General features: G+C 46.8%; 1 protein-coding gene across 3 annotated transcripts in view; it reads left to right on the top strand.

The window, feature by feature from the left end:
- Nucleotides 1–1,697: 1,697 nt before the first annotated feature.
- Nucleotides 1,698–18,834, top strand: part of neo1a (neogenin 1a) — a 205,012-nt gene continuing 187,875 nt past the window's right edge. For all 3 annotated transcript variants that reach the window (XM_030106726.1, XM_030106658.1, XM_030106578.1), the window contains exon 1: nucleotides 1,698–2,326. In XM_030106726.1, coding sequence (XP_029962586.1) covers nucleotides 2,245–2,326 — 82 coding nt within the window. In that variant the 5' untranslated portion in view covers nucleotides 1,698–2,244. The remainder of the gene's footprint in view (nucleotides 2,327–18,834) is intronic.

Below are 18,834 nucleotides of genomic sequence, written 5' to 3'. Positions count from 1 at the left end.
AGAGGAGCCGCTCCTCCTGACTCCTCATCCTTCAGAGACAGGAAGTCATGGAGACGTCAGACGCTTCACACTTAATACTCTGTTAATTCCCCTTTCTTATGTAAAACACTTACCTTTGTCCCCAGCCCCCCCCCACCCCCCCCCCCCCCCCCACCCCCCTCCCCACTTCCTACACCACCTCCTCCTCCCATGGCAGATTATTTTAAGCAACTTGGTCAGAGTTTTTAAGGGACTTTAATCCCATCTTCTGGTTTGCAGCCACCATGTGACGTAATCCGAGAGTCAAGTTACAGATGTTGGCCTCTGCATCAACATGACTACTCCAGTTTCCTGTGTGTGTGTGTGTGTGTGTGTGTGTGTGTGTGTGTGTGTGTGTGTGTGTGTGTGTGTGTGTGTGTGTGTGTGTGTGTGTGTGTGTGTGTGTGTGTGTGGTAGCCACAAGGACAGCGCGGTGGCGGCTCAATCACAGCACGAGGTCGTAAAGGGCAGCAGAAATACCGAAAGCAGGCGGAGTCGGCCTCCTGTGACGTGAATTAACTTGATGTTTTACGGCTTTTCAATTGAATCTCTGCGTTTCCCTCGGGGGTCGTGAATCAGGCGCAATGGAAGAAACACACACACACACACACACACACACACACACCTCGCCCTGCTCCACACACTAAACTGCAGCAATTTAAAGAAAAGATGTTTGTCTTTTGACTTCGGAGGATTCTGGATGAGTGAAATTGATCCCTCCGATCACTTCAGGTCGTACTGGAGACATTTCATTACTTCATACCTCTGAAAGTACTTAAGTCCACTTTTTAAACATTCTCCGGCCCCACTTGTGCTCTAGTGCACGTTGTTGGGACTCTGTCCACCTCATGTTGCATTAGTATGCAGCTTTTTGGAATTTCTTTCCTCTAAATGTATCAGAGTTCACGTTTTTATTCTTTCTTTTTTTTTTCCATTTCGATGTGCTCAAGCACACCTTTCAGGGATTATTTTCACCTCTGTGCATACTAGAGTACACTCAGCACAGTTCAGCACTATGTCTCACCTTCTGTTCTACTCTATTACCAATTTTCAGAACCCTTTATCATTTAAGTACACATTTTGTGGATTCCTGACATCTCTAAATGTCACTGAATACACATTTCCATTCATTTTTCACTTGCAGATGCAGCCCAGCACACCTTTTAGTTGTTATTTCACCTCTGTGTGTACCTGAGCACTGGGTTTTTTTTAAGTCCTGTTGTATCACGGTACACTTCGTGTGTTCTTTCCACCTCTGGTAGAACCGGACTGCAGCGGTTTGGTTCTCTCTCTCCTCCTCCGGTTGTTGTCAAAGTGCCTCTTTGGGATGTTCTTCACCTCTGGGTGTTCTAGAGAACGCCGTGTTTTACCCTCTCCGCCCCTGGACACGCACAGCTGCTTTATTGAAGCGTTTAACCAAACCGAAATGCTCCGTTCGTGTCACGGGAGTTATTATTTCTGGTGCGTAAAAGGTGCGCGAATGTGCGCGTTGTGTTTGGCACAGAAATGAACCGGGCCTGAGGCGCACGCTGTGTGTGTGTGTGTGTGTGTGAGAGAGAGAGAGAGAGAGGGAGAGAGAGCTGCTGGGTTTGATGAGGAGTAGTCCTACACCGTGTCTTAGCTCTCTCCTACACACACACACACACACACGCACACGCGCTCGCGCAGAGGTGGATCCGGACTTCCGCGTGGCTCCGCGCCTTGTTTTCCGGGGAGCCGCCGGAGATCCAGCCCTCCAGCACGCCGCTCTCTTACGTCCCGTCCGTGGAGCGGAGAGCTGTCCGCGGCGCAGATTCCTCCTCCTGGCCGGGATCCGGTCGCTTCCTACTCGCCGAGCCCCGGGTTTCTGGTCCCCGTCCGTCCCGCCGGAGCGGATCTCGGAGCGGTTCCGTGGGCACGCTGGCGCTGCGCCGTGCGCGGATCTCTCTTTCGGGCTGCGCCTCCGTGGCAATGGATTGATTTCAGCGTGGTTTTTTTTTTCTTTTTTTTTTTTCTTTCCCGACCTCTGCCTCGACCAAGTTGTGAAAACAGTGTGTAACCTGCGGCTCTCTCCCTCAGCCTACATGCTTCAAACTACCTGGATCTGGATGTTCCGGCACTATTTAGGACTCTGAACTTTTTTTTTTCTTTCGTCTGTTTTGTGCATTTTTGAAGGATTTATATATATTTTTTTTCTTTTGAAAGAGAAGCTTCTTGAAGGCTGCAAAGATTAATTTGTGAAAAGTGATGGCCGAGCGGGGAGCTGTGGGGCTCCTCTCTCTCCTCTGCCTCACCTTCCTCTCCACCGCGGCGAAGCATGCAGACAAAGGTAAACCCCGCAAAATCCTCCCTGCGCGTTTTTACGCACCCGATCGGAGGGGGAAACTTGGTTACGTTGTGTCGGCCGAGTTAGAAAGAAACGAACGTGTCGGAGTCGGTGTGGCGAGAGGGAGCTGTTTCCACTCCGCTCGAGCTCAGATACTCTGATTACTTCGGAAAGTCGCCTACTTTCCCCCGGCAGGCACACCTTGTTTCAGTCCGAACACCGGCTCTGCTTCACACCGAGGGGAAGCAACACGCTCCCCTCACTCCGTCCTTTTGTCTGCACCCGGAGCTGTTGCTGCTCTCAAATCATTCCCAGACTGTTGTTTTACACACACACACACACACACACACACACACGCACACACACGCCTCTGGATTATGTGCAATTAAATTACACCAAGGAAGTGCATCCAGATGTGAGTGGTGGATTTGTTAGGTTTGAATCTGGAAAAAAAATTATAAAACATAAAATAAAAAAAAAAAAATCCAGCACGCAAAGAGTCATTAGTGCTCAGTGTCAGGTAATAAGCCAGCACCATCAGTCCTGCAGACATCTCATTACCTGGGCGTCAATACATGTTTAGCTGATGGATAAACAGAACCCAATTCATTCTCTCCTGTTAATTGTTTTGAAGTGAGGCCACTGCAGTGCTGTGCATCTGACTCCCAACTGCTGCCACCGCCACAAATCCACCACGGGCGCCGATTGCTGCTATTAGGCATTAATTCCACTGTATAAATATATGTTGCGTGTGCTTTCAGGCATCAGCTCCAAGAAGCCATGTGCTGAGTGTCTGGAACAAATTGGAGAGTCATGAGAATAAATATCCTCCCAGGGGTGCTTCAGCTTTTCATCACATTTCATGACGGAGTCGTATCTTTATCATTTTGAGCTGCCGAGACACCATCAGACGAGACAGCATGTGGTCTGGAAAATTAGGAATATAACTGGCTGCTGTGCTCTGTGGCCCAGTTTCCGCTCGCATCTTTCCTGTGGTATGCAAAGTAGTCGCATGTGAGAGTCAGAACAGGCAGACAATGTGCTTTTTTTCCCCCCTTTTTTCTTTTTCGGAGGTGTGTTGTTTATTTAGTCAGTTAAAAAAGAATGAATGTGCAGGAGAAAAAGGCAGGCCTTGGAGTGACGGGCCTCTGCTGGGCTCTCTCGCGTGTGGAGCCTGATGAAAGACCCTCTCCTGCATGAAAAGCGCTCTGCAGCAGTAGAAAGGGAGAGAGAGGGAGAGAGAGGGAAGGGAGAGAGAGAAAGCCCCTCCTTGGCTTTGCTGGAGATCAGTACAAAAGAGAGATGGGGGTAGGGTGAAACAGGCCGACTGTCTGGAAAGTAATAAAACCAGGAGATTAAGGGGTCCGGGGAGTTCCTCTGGGAGCTCTGATTGATTCCAGAGAATTGGACTGGGACCCACACGCAGAGAGAGTCTCAGGTTACTAATTGTGGGGTCTCTTTAGCCGAAAATATCTGTTTATCCAAAACACATTTCTCTTGAGGTCCTGACTGCGGCTGCTGCTTCTCTTCAACTGTTATGTTTACCGTCTTTACGCTTTTTCTCTGCGAGTTCAGAGTCAAACTTGTTGCAACTTTCGGGCCCCTCCTACTCTCACAAGTCGGTGCAACTTTTAGAAATGCCTGGAACAAAAAAAAAAAGTTTGGCTTTTGTAAACAGATCCGGGTCGGAGGAGTGTAAAAATCCATTTGTTCTCTATCTTATCTCTGTCAATCCCGCGGGGAGGAGCTGTGTGCTGATTGTCTCCCGGTGGACAATGCAAATAGGTTTCTTGAAAAGTGTAAACATTTGGCAGCCCTGTGCTCCTCCCGGCTCGCTCTCTGGGGCCTGATCCGCACAGACCGCCTCGCAGGCGGCAGCGGCCACACTCCACAAACAACTCTTGGATTTCTTTTGGTGCATTTAAGGACTTTTCTGTGGATTCTGCTGCTAAGAACATAATCTGCCACCTCTGTGTTGTTGGGGAAGCCTTGGTGGTCCTTCAACCTGCTTTGTGGGAAGAGAAATTCGAAGACCTGTTGGTTAGAAGAGATTAAAATCGCGTCTCGCAATGGCGGCGGCGTTTCCACATGTGCTGGTGGTGTTGTAGGGAGTTTGGAGGGATCGCCGCGCGGAGTCATCCGCCGTCTCCGCTGCACAGCCGACGCTGTTTACTGATCATTTATTTATGGGCTCCAATCGCTCATAAAGTCCTAATGACCTCCATCCGCTGAGAGATGGATAATTGCACATTTGGCCAAGTATTTGATTCATCTGCTTCACTAATGAAAGCAGCCCCATCAGGATCTGCTGCTGGCGGACGTCTGGGGGTCTGGGGGGTTTTTGGTGCCCTTTGTGGAAAAGATGGGGCGGCGAGGTCGGCGCTACAATAAAGATAAGAGTGGAAAATACCAGCTTTGGTGGGGGCTTGGTCCTGGTCGGCCGTCTTGAGCAGGGTTTGGAGGCTGGAATGAAAGGAGCCATTCAAATCATTTGCTCTAACTGTCGCAGCCGTTTATCAGCTGTAATTGGCAGGGTGAGAGGGGGATCGATATCCTCTGAATAGACGGGCTGACATCTGCTGTTGCATCTTTCTGGTGTTTGGAGGTCAGAGCAATCGCACACGGAAGCAGATTGAGCCACGAGCACTGCGCTCGTCGATTCACACCAAGTTACTGTTTTTGGTGAAAAGCCAAAATTCCTCATGTTTTGTACGTCAAAATACATGGCTTATGGGTATTGGAGTCAGAAGGCAGCGTAACAAGCATAACTGAAAATGTGAATTCTTTCTTCGTGTAACGACTGCAGTCATGTTTAAATTTATGGATTTTCAAAAAGCGTTACCCTCCACGACATCTATTTGATCATGATTACAGTGTTTTCAAGTGAAAATACAAAACTTTGGTTCTGTTTTGGGCACCTGTTTAAACAACAGTGCATGAAGCCAGTGAAAATGCAACTTTTTGAAGACACTCCAACCCAATCTCCATGGAAATGGTGGAAAACACTTCAGCTACTGTATGTCTCTGTAAATGGGGGAAACAATTCATCTAAAATACTGCTCCTGGTCCGGCACACCGCGGCGTAGAAAACAGCTGTTCTGCACATGCTCAGTAGATGGACCGTCAGGACCATGTTTTTCTTCACACTCTCACGACTCCCTGTTCAGATTCTTCTGGTCTTGGTCCCGATCCACTTTCTCCTGGTCCTGGTTCTGGTCCCAGTCCATATCCTCCTGGACTTGTTAGTTTCTGAGTTGACAGCCACCATAGTAACGATCCAACATGGTCACCTGTCAGATGGCCGTGTTCTCCCGTATTGTTCTCTATGTGAATATTTGTGTTTTCGTCACGACGACAACCAACAACACCAACTCATGGCCCAACGTGCCAACTATAGTATATCCAGCGTTTTCTAAAATGATGCGTTTTCACTGAAAACATTGTGTAAACGGCCCAAAATGAGGAAAATCGTATTGGAAAAAGGCTCCCCCCTGACCCCGATGCCTCAGATTTCTCCTGAAGCTGAGTGTTTTTTGGTTTTGCCAGACAACCCGGTGCAGATAAAACTCTTCAGGATTGGTGAGGATGAGTTTTTGTCTTTTTCCTTGGAGCCTCCAGCGATTACCTTAAAGAAATGCTTTGTCCTTCTTCTCAGAACTCTTGTTTGGGTCACACTTTACAGTGAAGCCAAACGCTGTTGAACAGACCTGTTGGTGAAGGGCCAGTGGCCAGCTTCTCGGGTGTCCTCTGGATTCTTCGACATGTCCATGCCTGGTTTCGGCAGTCTCGCGTCCAGACGAGTGGTCCTTGAACCCCAGGTTGGGAACCACTGTTGTAAATAAAGTGCAACAACGTCTCCATCATTTTCCTGTTGGAGAGAAATCCGGCGTGCCTGAACGCGCTCACGGTTTGATCTCATTTCCCATCATATGAAAGTTTCACGCTTCGGCTGTTGGTGTGGGTTTTTAATGTCTGCACAGCAGACTGAAGCAGCACCAAATGAATTTCAATCTTCTCCCCCTCCTTATGTTTATTGATCACTCTTCAGCATGCTCTTAAAGCTGTTACTGATTGTTTCTCCCCGTGCGTCGGAGGCGTAGGCTGGTGGTGGCGGGGCGGGCGGAGACGAGCCGGGCTTGCATCATGGCCTCAGAACTGGGAGCGGATCATGTGCGAGTTCGCGGCTTCTGCTGCGCCCCCTGCTAAGATGAAATAGCCTCTATCAGAGCTGCAGAGAAACACAGTTTCTGCCTCTCGTCGGGTTGGAGCTATCATTTGTCGGTGATGGATGAGAGTCACGGCGGTGTCGAGCCCGTTACGCTGACCTTGAAAGATGTTTACGGAGCTGAGTGACGTTTCTGTGCCACGTTGGTCTGAATTCCGTTTTTAAAAGCAGGATTTTGTTTCCTTTTTAAATAAGTCACTTATGAATGTCGTGAAGAGCACTTCACTGATTAACACACTGACTTGAAGAGAAGTACATGTTAATATTCAGTGAAATGTTTTTTTATCTTGATCAAAACATTGGCTCTCAGTTCTTCATAAAAATGTAATGTATTTGCTAAAATGAAGGGAGGGCGTAGTCATGGCGTTACATGGTTTACTATCCTCACCACCTGCTGCAGGTCCTTCCTGGTCTGTTCCTTCAGAAAAACAGCAGGAGGACCAGAGGATCTTCTTCATCGGTGGGATCTTCCAGAGTACAGCTGCCCTTCTTCTGTAGTCGGCGTTAATGTCTCTGAGGTGGAGGTTTTGCTTTAATCACATGATCTGACTCACTTCCCACCTGCTGCAGGTGCTTCCTGTTTGCTGGGTCTGCTGTTGTTTAGGCCCCGTTTACACAACAGTACTTTCAAGGAACAACACAGCGGTTTTGTAGCATTTTAGGGATCTGTTTACATGGTGACGGGGGTTCGGAGCTGCTGAAACTGCAGCTTTTTGAATTGGGGAAAAGGAAAACGCAACATTTTGAAAAGCAGATCTGTCTCCATGTAAATGGGGGGAAAACTCCACTTTTTTTGCACACGGGCTGAATACCTGGACACTACCACAGTCATTCATTTCTTTCAATTTCTTAGCCGCTTTATCCTTTTCCGGGCCATGCCGTGAGGAGTTTGCATGTTCTCTGCGTGTGTGCGTGGCTTCCTCCAGCTGATCCAGCTTCCTCCCACGACACCGGATCAAGCTCTGGTGGTATTAATACAAAAGCATTTCTGTTGTTTGAGTGTAAGCGGACCTTGCTTTCAAAAGGTTGTCCTGCAAACACGAAATGATGCATTATTCACTCGAGACGTTAACGTGAAAAGAAAACCTGACAGCGATACGTTTGAGGATATGCAGGGTGGAAGTGAAACCCTTTCCTGTCCTGACTGATGCCACTCTTTGTCTGAAAAGTTAATTTCTAGCTAACTTGAGGATTATCAAAGCGGTGATTTCAAAAGTTGCCGTCTGTTTCCTGGTGTGAACTGTGAAGGCTGGGGGTGCCGAAGGGGAGCAGGTGTCGTCCTCAGACGCCCCCCCTCCCTCTCTTTGTGCTTTGAAACGCAGCCTATTCCACGTTTGGACCGGTCAGTTCACAGAGCTGCTCACATCAAGTGCTCTCCTCTTAAAAGCCGAACTTCTCTCGGCTTCAGAGCTCCCCCCCGCTGTGCCGAAAAAGATGTCAGACGCCAAACCTTTTCCAATCCGGCTCCTGCCTGTCGTCTTTGTGTCTGCTTCGCCTTTTATGTCGAAAACAAACAAAAAAAAAAAAAAAAAGAGAGAGAGAGAGACTGGTCGGGACTTTGAGAAAGTTGAATAGTGTCTGGAGACCATAAAGCTGTCCATGCCGGCCCGTGTGATGTTTCCTCTGAGACTGTGGTAACCCCAGAGACGCTGCATCAACAATATTCTTTGTCTTCTTACTGGGGATGGAGCTGTTTGGCATATTTCTTTTCTTCTTTTTTTTTGTATGTGTTTCTTTTTAAAAATAGAACAAAATGCTGAATTTCTAATTCGCTGTGGTGCTGTCGTGCTCTGCAGGCTTTCCTGTTCTGCTGTGATTGAATGATGCTCAGGCTTAATGACCTGTGGGAGATCCGAGTCTTTTCGGTTTCCTCGGCGGTGCGAGAGGAGCGGCGAGCAGACGGGAGTCGTGGCGACGTGTCAATAACCGTCGACTCTGTCATCTCTGTTTTCCCTGCCTCTGCGCTCGCCGGCTATAAGGCGACTTGTGTCATGGTCTGGAGAACTGAGCCGGTCACGCTCTGGTTGTCAAGCCTCACCGCAGTCCTACACACACGCACACACACACACACACACACACACACACACACACACACACACACACACACACACACACACACACACACACACACACACACACAGTGGAGCAGTGTGTTGATCTATGCTTCTTTATGTTGTTTTTAACTCAATTATTGAGTATTTATTGGTGCATTTTCCCCTGTTTTTGGAATTATAGTAGAGTTGGGTGTACAGGTCTGTAAACACTGTTTGAAAATCTTCTCTTTTATTTTTTTAAATGGAATTCATTAAGTACAAGTCATACCATGTAACGTAAAAAGGCTTGAAGTCTGGAACAGTCGTCTTTGTGATTTTGAGCTTCTTTACCAGGAAAATGTAACGATGCAGAATGAAATATCAATTAATCGAGGTCCAAATCTGAAGGGACGTGTTAGGAAAGAGCAAAAGTCGTGCCAAGTCAAACCGGTCGATGGGGATCCGCCGCGGCGGCCGATACAGCGAGCGGCCGATCGCCCTTCTGCTCAGACGTTGCAGCATACTTCCTCCAGCCCATGGTCGTTTGTCGTGTGTGACGACGGGTTGGCAGAGCTCTGCTGTGTGTACTCGCTCGTCACTGCGTCTTCTTATTTATTGAAGCTCTTACCGGTAGCGGCGCGCCGGCTTGTAGGAGCTGCAGTTTGGCCTCTAATATTTATGTTCTGCCGGACTGCAGTCGCAGTCGGTCCAGTTCTTCAGGTCAGCGCTGTGTCGTCCGCCGCACGTGGAAAGAGGAGCAACGCTTCTGTGATTCGACACACATCTTCTATAAGTGCATCATGACAGCTGATAAAAGCAGAGTGTGTATTGATGTTTGTTAAAAAGCGTTTTGGCTCCCGGCTTGTTATTGAAGCTGAACCTTGAAGAAGCGGGATCACCGGCTCCTCGCTGCCACTCCCTCCCTCCTGGATTTTTCCTCCGACTTCTTGCTATTTTGGTGGCGCTGTGCTCCTCGCGGAGCCTCCTGTCGCGCTGGCAGCTGCCTGGGATTACGACACGTGCACGCTGTGCATGTCAGATGAGCCTCGGCTAATGTGTGCGAGGCTCCGCCGTACACAAAACTGTTTTTACAACCCCGGGGGGGGGCGAGTAACAGGCATTTCCTATTAAAGCAAGATCTCTTAAGCCTTTTAAAATGGTTTAAAATGCCTGTCTTTTTGCGACACAAAGTCTCTGAGGACTGATGTGGTAAAGTTGTTGCGACACCGGCCACTAAATAAATTGAAAATAAGACTAAGTTTGTGATGAACCTTTTTTTTTTTTTCACTTTGGGGTTTTGAGGGAAAATGCTAAGTAGTGTGTAGTTTAGTGTAGTGTGTCATTTAAAATGGTGACTGTCAACTGTGAGACTACCAAGTCCAGGAGAATGTGGAGCAGAACCAGGATAACGTGGACCGGGAGTCCTGTTTTCTGGAGGAAAACATTGCTGTGGTTGTTCTGATGGCTGCCTTCGGTGGGCATGCGATGTCGTGGAGTTTCAGCAAGGTTGCGTTTCCCCCCATGAAAGGAGACTTGTTTTTTTTTTTTTTTCTTCTAAAATGTTCTGTTGTCAGTGACTCCGAACGCTGTTGTTGTGTAAACAACAAAATGTCAAAATGACCCCAAAATGCAGCGGAAGTTTTGTTTTTCCCGATACCATGTTCTGAAGTGAAATTTGTCTTTTTTTCCTGCATTTTCAAAGTTCATATGTGAATCATGTTGAGTCTTCGAAAATGACCATTTTTAAAAGAAGAATATGAAAGGGGAAAAACAGCGTCTCATTTCACGCGTCCACTGCGCTCATGGCTGATATGTTTTTGAACATGTGAGGCGATTGATAATGATAAAATCATCAGATAGCAGAGTAACACTTGGTTAGCTCCACTAACCGTAGCTTTGGACTCTTTGATCGATCGTGTGCGTGTGCTCCATGGCATTACAGAAACACAGCGCCACCTCGTGGCCTGGCATGCACAGTACAAGGTTTTCCGGTGAAAAGGAAAATGCGAAGCCGTTTTCAGTCAGGCGTTCTTGTGTGAACAGGGTTTTGCTCATTTTCCTGCACCGCTTCAGATCCCAGCGTGATTGACAAAGGTAGATGGAAAACCGGAGCGTAAAGCTTCGACAAAGCTCAGAGGCACATCGGCACAGCGCCGTCTAACACAGACCTCCAGAGCTTTACTCTAAAGTTATTCTGCTCTATTTTGGTAGATATTATGGCATTGAACAGGATTTTCTGTTGAGATAAAGATGATACTTGCTTTTCAAATATTACAAGAAGCTGCAAGATAGTGGAGGAGTCTCTCTTTTTTTTTTTTTAACTTGAGTCAGTATTTTACAAAAGGATCACGACGAGGAGACGTGAGTTATCAGAACAACAGCAGTACAATGTGAAGTAAGAAGAACGCTGGTTGTAGTTATTACTCTTTAATCCCAGCACATTTTGACAGTAGCAGTAACAGGATCGTCTCATGTTAAAGAACCTCGGCTAAAATTAGTGCACATAGTGTTCGTGTTTTCGCGGGGTTCCACTGATGGCTGGAAACGAGGAGCGGCTGATTTCCTGTTTCTGAGAGATGGATTAATAACCTTCATTTGCTCGCGCCGTACCTGCTGAAGCTCCTGCGTCTCGCGGCTCTCAGACACAGATTTATTCGGCGCCGTCTTTTTGGAGGACGTCCAGGGCGTTATGAATTAACCTGGAAGTCTTTTCAATGGTGTAGTTCACAGTGTAGTGCAGCTGCTAAGTAGCTCATGCTTCAAACGGGCTGCAGGCAAACAAGATTCACCGCCGCTCTTCCAGTGCGCTGATGTCTCGCTCATCACTGCTGCCCAGTTTGGGCTGAAGTGATTTACAGTCAGTGCTGTAATTCCCAAACAGGGATTTAAGAAAAATAAACAAACAGTGCTGTTTGTCTTCCTCCTCCATTACAGCAGCTGTGACCCAGTGGGCGGGCCTCTCCGGCTCAAAGCCTCGCTCCGATTGGCTGATTGTGACGACATGCCAAGTACACAATATTCAAAGACACATAATTTATCCCAGTTCAGCCAGTCTTTGGCAATATCTGTGTTGTGTAAGTCAATATGTTGTGCGCACAAGGATTTACAGTAATTGAGGCAAGGATTTCATAAGAGCATGAATTTCTTAAAGGTCGGTTTGCTGGATTATTTTCGGGTGTTTTAGGATGGACTTTAATCTTAATGACAATAAGTAAGACATATGTATAAGAGGAGGAGAAAGCTCACCAGATCACCAATCACCAGAGACATCCTGACCAGCAGAGTGAGAACGATGGCTAAAATCTGACTGATACACTCACTGACGGCGAGCTCAGCCCCTTGAGCTACAGCCTACTGTCCACACAGCGCTGTGTGGAAATGGACGCTACACTGGACTGTGTAGACGCCGTCGTACGCCGGAGCCTTCACGGCGGCTGAGGTTCACGTAGCTTCGACATGGAGACTGGAGGGCGGTGCTTTCATTCTATGAACGGCCTTCGCATCCCGGTGCATATGGAGCATAAATCAGGCTTAATGGCATTCAGAGTACTCGTATTGGTACTCCATATCCTCCTACTTCGTACACATTTTGAAAAGTGTAATCGTTGCATTCCTGGATTTCTCCCTGTCTCTGCACTGCTGCTTTCATTCATCCACCTCATCAGGCTCATCGTATTGCACTCTTTAAAGGCTTGTGTGTACGGGAGAGAGATCCTTGCTCTCTCATAAGGTGTCATTGACTGGGCTTCACACAGAGGCTCTCAGGCAGCGCTGGCTCAAAGGGACCCTTCATTTGTTGAAAGGGTGTGGGGGCAGCCGGTCACAGAGAGCGGATTGTGAGCGCCGCTCGGTCTAGCCGGCCGCTGCCGTCGCCTCGTTCGCTCTTGGCAGCTTTCGGCGTGGTGGGATGTGTGTGTGTGTGTGCGTGTGTACGTTTGGGTGGGTGTTTGTCGAGGCGTATGCCACCCATCTGGAGTCGAACAGCTTGAACTCGCTCTCCAGCAGAAAAAAAGAAATGTTTACCTGCTTTCTCGAAAAGTAAAGCGGAGCGTTTTGGTTCAGCCTGGAGTTCGTGGAACAGCTTGTGTTACTGACTCAGCGTCAGGTGCCGGGACGTGTTTCGACAAACGGAGCTCGTTCTGGGGCATCGAGGGCAGCCGGCGACTGCCATGTGTCTTGTCGACTTTCGTCTTTTTATATTTGCGAATCCCTTTTTTTGGTCCGAGACAAAATTGCAGATCTGCTCACAGCTGTGAATTGTAAAGACGCTGGTAGACGTGTGGTTTGGGTTTTTGGAAAAAAACTTTGATTTCTAAAAATGTGCTTTGCAAAAGATTTTATGAGATCCGCATGAGTTAAAACCCAATGTTTCCCATTGTAAAGCATCGACATGTGCACTGGTGAACCACACTGGCAGTTTTGTTTTTTTTCACCGCTCTCTGACGAAGTCGATGGACCCATGTAATCCGACTCAGCACCAGATTTCTAATTCGGTCCATTCAGAGCTGCTCCAGACGAGCTGGAAACTGTCGGGGCGGCTCGGCTCTCTTTGAAGTCGCCGTATTTTTCTTCTTGACATTCTTTCTCGTGCTTTACAAGTTTGAAACTGGTCTGTCTGGTTTCTGTAGTGGAAATCTATAGAAACCACCTAACTTCTCTACGCGGTTGGACCATATTCAGCATTTATAGCAGCTTCGGCAGGAACAGAAGAAGGTGTTTCTTTTCTTTTCTTTTTTTTTTTATGCCCCACGGTAGTTTTCCATCGCACTGTCTCGGCACGTAAAACGCCACAGCATCCTGGATTGTTGATTCTCAGACATTAACTTTAAACAATTTTGGGTTTAGTGTTAAGACCAGCAGGGGCTCTGTGTGTGTGTTATGTATACATCTCTTCTCTTCAGTCAACCTCCCAGGTTTTATTTTGACTGAACCTGCTGCTATGGCGACCCTCTCCTAAAAGAAAAAAAAAAACTCTCCTGGTATTAACCAATGTTTCTGCTACTAAATCCAAACTGAAACAAGTCTTTGAAAAGTGCACTTTGCAGATAGAGGCCCCTTTGTGCTGTGGGGAGCTCCCCTTTGGCACCGGCCTCCACTGCCGGCTGTGACTTCTCACCATGTTATTGGAAGCTGTTCCTCCTCCGCTCTGAGCTCATGTCAAGCTGACGGAGGTCACGAAAGGCAGTCGAAATGTAGAAATTAATGCTTTAAGTCATTTTAACACAGCCGTGATGTAATGGAACTGGCCGACTATTTTTATTCTGGCGACTTGGTCCTTCACAGTTGAATAGGTGCTGCTCTCAGAAGCACTTGAGAGATTATGACTTTTCTCGGTTTTCTATAATATCAGAGTTCTGACAGAATAAGCTTGAGCTCAACCATGGAAAAAAAAAAATACAAATTATACCTTCAGATTTGATGTACGGTTGGTTGCAGCCAATGTGAGCAGATTTTTCTGATGATCAGATGTAATATTAGGACTGGTGAAGTGAGTAACGGCCATTATCTCTTCATCGTGGCGCCTCTCAGTGGGTGCGAGGCTACACAGGAACAGTTTGTCCTCAAAGTTTGCGTCACAAGCATACAAGATTGTTAAGTTTGAGGATTCCAGCGAGTCTGACAAGAGCTAAATTGTGGTGAGAGTGCTTGTGGGGTGTTCCTGTTCTGTGGTGGATCTTGAACTGGATGGCTGAAGCTGGGCTTACTCCAAAAGATTTTCACAGTCCTAGACTGAAAACTGAAAATCTTTTATAAATCTAGGATTTTAACTGGAGCCACAGCGCGCTCCCGTCCTGTCCTTCGTTCAGCTTAAGCTTGTAATCTGTGCTGTTTGATACCAGTCTTTTCTTAGTCTTGGGTTTGTGATAAAATCTAATGTTTGATATCATCTGAGACTGGGCTGTGACTAAAAGCTCTAAACCTCTGTCTTTAGATGTGAGCAGGTGTGAGCTGGTTGTTTTCTAGGAGTCTTTTAGAAATGTCTTCAAAGTTGCCTCGGCGTTATCCTCGTGAAGATGAGGCTGCTGCTGACAGGACAGGCTGCTCCACCCGCACCGCTGCTAGCCACACCGCTGCTAGCACACCGATCCGCAAAGAATATGGTCTTTTGAGTCCAGGAACTACTTGTGATACAGTTTAACTAACGATCGTTCAGTTCTTCTCTTTTACTGAAAATGACGGTGCAACCGCATCATTGAACATATCACCACTTCTTGCCGCTGACGCTCTGTTTCTAACAACATGCAGAGAGAGCCTGCAGCGGCTGCAGCGCCGGTCTTCCTCTGTGGTGTCTGTGTAAAATAAGGTTGAAACATGCAAACAGCATACCTATTGGCATGAAGTGCAATTGCAGTCATGGCGTCGCCTGTGGCTGTGGTCTGAATGAGGATCTCCCTGGGGTTATTCCAAATGTTTCAGAAACCAAAATATTATCTTAACACGAATATTGACTGCAACGTAAACGTAGCCAGTGCTGTCTTTTCAGGCCACTGCACCATACGAGCAACATTGTAAGAGGAGAAAAATGATTAATTTTGTCTATTTTTTACATTATTGTAGTTTTGCAACCGTTACATTTTAAATCTAATCTGTCCAATCTGGATTATTTAAATTTTGTACATTTGATGCAAGCATTAATGATGGCAGCAGCATATTTAGCATCATAACTTGAAAATAATGTTTACATTCTAAAGCACCTTCATTATCCCCAGGCGGTTTCTTTAGTTTTCTAATCTTTTATAGCAACAAAAAATCCTCAGGGCTGGAAACTGTCACACTTTAACTAACGATGGTTCAGTTCTTCTCTTTTACTGAAAAAACGTGCATCGCAGGATTTGATTGTCTTAGTGCTAGATTTTTTTTTTCCCATTTACTGCACTGTTAAGTGGAGATTGTTTCTTATATTTTTCTATGTTATATTATTTAATTTGCATTGCTATTTGCTTGGTTTGTTATAAAATGTTAAACTATTCTATAGTTCTAGTTTTCAGTGCAGATCTGACGTATGGGCGGCATTAGGCTCATGTGGTCCGATCCAACAGATGAGCCGCCATAGCTCAAACTGCAGGAGTCATAATCCACAGCGTCGCTGCAGACCAGTCAGGGCTGCTGAACCAGCCACTGTCCACTGTTGAGAGCTCCAACAGTGAAGGGAGGGTGGCCCCGTTTGGTTTGGCTGGATGTGGATGACCGCATGGTTTGCACATAGCTTCAACGTACATTATGAGAAGAAAGCAATCCGGCTAAATCCAGGTGGTGTTTTCCGCAGCGTTCTAGCAGAAAACCTCGGCTCTCGCCATTCATGTAGATCTTGGACACATTTCACACAAGGCGTGTTTGCTACTGTTTATAGAAATGTTTTCCAGATGCAAGTGGCCTTTCTCAGCACAATAATGCATCCTGCTACAAAGTGGAGATGGTTTAGAGATGGTTTGAGCGTTGATTTGGCCTCCAAAGTTCCAGATCTTGTATAATCTCACATACTATGAGTTGTGATGAAAAATATGTGGAAACATGGAGTCTCTACTCTTGATGCCTGATACCACAACAAATCTATATCTAGTCGAGTACATGCATTAATTTTTCTTAGCTGATTTGGCAGCAGAAGAGGGGACTATGTCAAAATACTTGAACTGGTCGGTGTATTTCAAACCTTGACCGAGAACTGCTTTGCTAAACATTGGTGGACAATAGAAGCAATCGAGGTAATTTCATTAAATCGAGAGTTCCGATAATTGATGTAGCAACAGCAGTATCCATGCAGTCGCACACCTGGTCAATAAAACGAGACCCCTCCTCCCTCTTCTCTAATGTGGATATTGTCCTTGACCTTTTGAGAAGATTATAATCTCCGCTGGTGTCTCTTTTATGGAGTCTGATAAATGACTCGGGTTGGCTTCGATATGAAAGCAGATATAGTGTGGAGCTCCGACGCTGACAGGTTTACACAATGCCAGAGAAGATTGCACAATTTGGACATTGTGACTGGTGGCACTGGCTCCTTTGTGCCCAGCCTTTTCAGATGATTGCAGAAATGGAGAATAATTTCCCTCACCTTCCTCTGGCCCAGTGCCAGAATTACCCTGCCGGGTTTCACTCGCCGCTGCGTGAGGCTGTAGAAAACCTGAGAGCGGCATCTGGGACGACACAGCCTCCTGAGCTGTGTCTAAATACAGACATGACCTTCCTCGGTCTGATACGGCGGAGGAAGAGGAGGATGAGCTCGGCTGGGAGGATAAGCGAGCGGAGAGGAGAGCAGTAAGCCGCCAGAGGTGAGGATTTTCGTGCAGCTTGAAGTGGACGCGATGGAACGCAGCTGCATCCATTCTTCCCGATTCCTGCAGCCGCTGTCCCTTGAACCTTGACTCGGCCGGCGTTCCCCCCCCTCTTACTCCGGGTCAGCGGGCTGCGGCGGTGGCAGAGCCGCAGGGCGGACGGCGGCCAGCGGGGAGCACCTGCGGAGGAATGGCAGGCGAGCGGCATTCCATCGCAGGACCCCGACACACAGATGTCATATGAGACTCCGGGGAGGCGGTTGGAGTGGGCGGGGGAGGGGGAAAGGCTAGTGGCGGAGGTTTCCTGGCATAGTGGGACAGTAATGGGGTGGGATAGCGAGCCAGCTGCTACCAACAGCTTCTTAATGAGGTTCCCCATCAAGAACGCAGGGAGATGAACATTAATGACTACAGTTAAACTTGTCTGTTCATTTACTCCCCTTGTTACAATCTCGCCAGGACGAGGTGCTTGACGTAGTGGGGAACATGGTAATTGGGTTTTTTTCTCCTCTTCGTAGACAGATTTCAACATATCAGCCCTGTAAACAGTACCTTCATTATGTATTTGTCCATTTTTGTTTGATTAATCCATAAATTTACAAGATTATGTGTTGTAGGGGCTCACAATATGCTGATGTGAAATGGAGATGAACCGAAAAGAGCAAAAGGATGTTATTGGCATTGACAGGATGCGTGATTTGTTGCAGTCTTGCAGTAGGCTGACTGAACTGCAATGAAGCATATCAACATATCTGTTTGCAGTCGGCTGAAAGCCGATCTAATTTGATTTCGCTATGATCGATTTAAGTACAAACATTTGTGAAAACAAAACAAAGTCAACAAACTCTCCCAGTTCTGAAACGCTGCCGGCGCGAAGTGTAGACTCTGGACAGAAAAACAAACGTGGCGCGTTTGTGTCTGAATTCAGTTGAGGAGAGAGGACGAGTGTGAGGAAGTCCAAATCCCAGAGTGTTGGGCTGCACTACGTCGGGGAGGATTGATAACAATGTGATTTACGATAAATACGAGCACTTTAATAAAAATATATTGATGCCTTTGGGAATTGTTCCCAACATTCAAGCCGCAGTGTTCTTTCTCCTGCCCCTGATTTACACAATCTGACCTTCACCTTCAGACCTGAATTGCAGCCGTTTTGTTGTTTTTGGCCATTTTCCTCGATGTTTATGCCCAACTGTAACATATTAATTAAATGAGAGGCGACTTCCTGTCTGGCTCAGTCGTCGCTGTGCAGCTTGATGTGGAAAATAAAACCTGACTTAAAACGGTGTCCTTGGGCACATCGCGTTGCCTTCTGCAGAAGCTACAGAATGTCAGCGTTTCCCTGTTTTTTCCTCTTCTCGCGCTCCAGGCATCCAAACGATGCAATAACCGTTAAAAGAACCATCATAAAGGACGTGCACATGTTTCTCTTGTGAAGGACACCGAGTTTCTATCTAACCTTTCCTCTGTGACCTACAATCCAAAGGCTTGAGTTAGTGACTCTGGAGAGAACTGAAATGTTTTTTGGGGTTTTTTTTTTTTTAGCTTTCATACTTCATTTACCTGGAGTGGCCCAAATTAGTCCTGAGTGCATAAGCATGTCATTCAAGCTTTGTGGACACCTGCTGAACAAATTCACTCAAAGAGCACACGTACACACTGCCGCACACACACTGAGCCAGATCCTAAAATATGTCCTGCAGTCTGTTTGTGCCATATGGCGGATAATATTGTAGTGAAGTGTAGCAGGTCTAAATGAAAATTCACCCAACATTATCTAATTAAGCAGGTGTGAAAGCAGCTTAATTCCAAACATTTTTGGCACCTCTCACCAGTGCTAGAGTTCATTCAGCTGGAAGATGCAAGTATTTCCTTCTTTTTCTTTCTTTCTTTTTTTTTTTTAATGAGAGCACACTTTCTCCTAAAAGGAAGATGTCAGAAGTGGTCTTCAGTTGTAAAGGGTAGTGGTTTTATTAGCCA

This window comes from Salarias fasciatus, chromosome 1 (genome assembly GCF_902148845.1).
Source record: "Salarias fasciatus chromosome 1, fSalaFa1.1, whole genome shotgun sequence".
Classification (NCBI taxonomy): Eukaryota; Metazoa; Chordata; class Actinopteri; order Blenniiformes; family Blenniidae; genus Salarias; species Salarias fasciatus.
The sequence above is the reverse complement of the archived record's forward strand: the minus strand, read 5'-3'. Positions and strand labels throughout refer to the sequence as shown.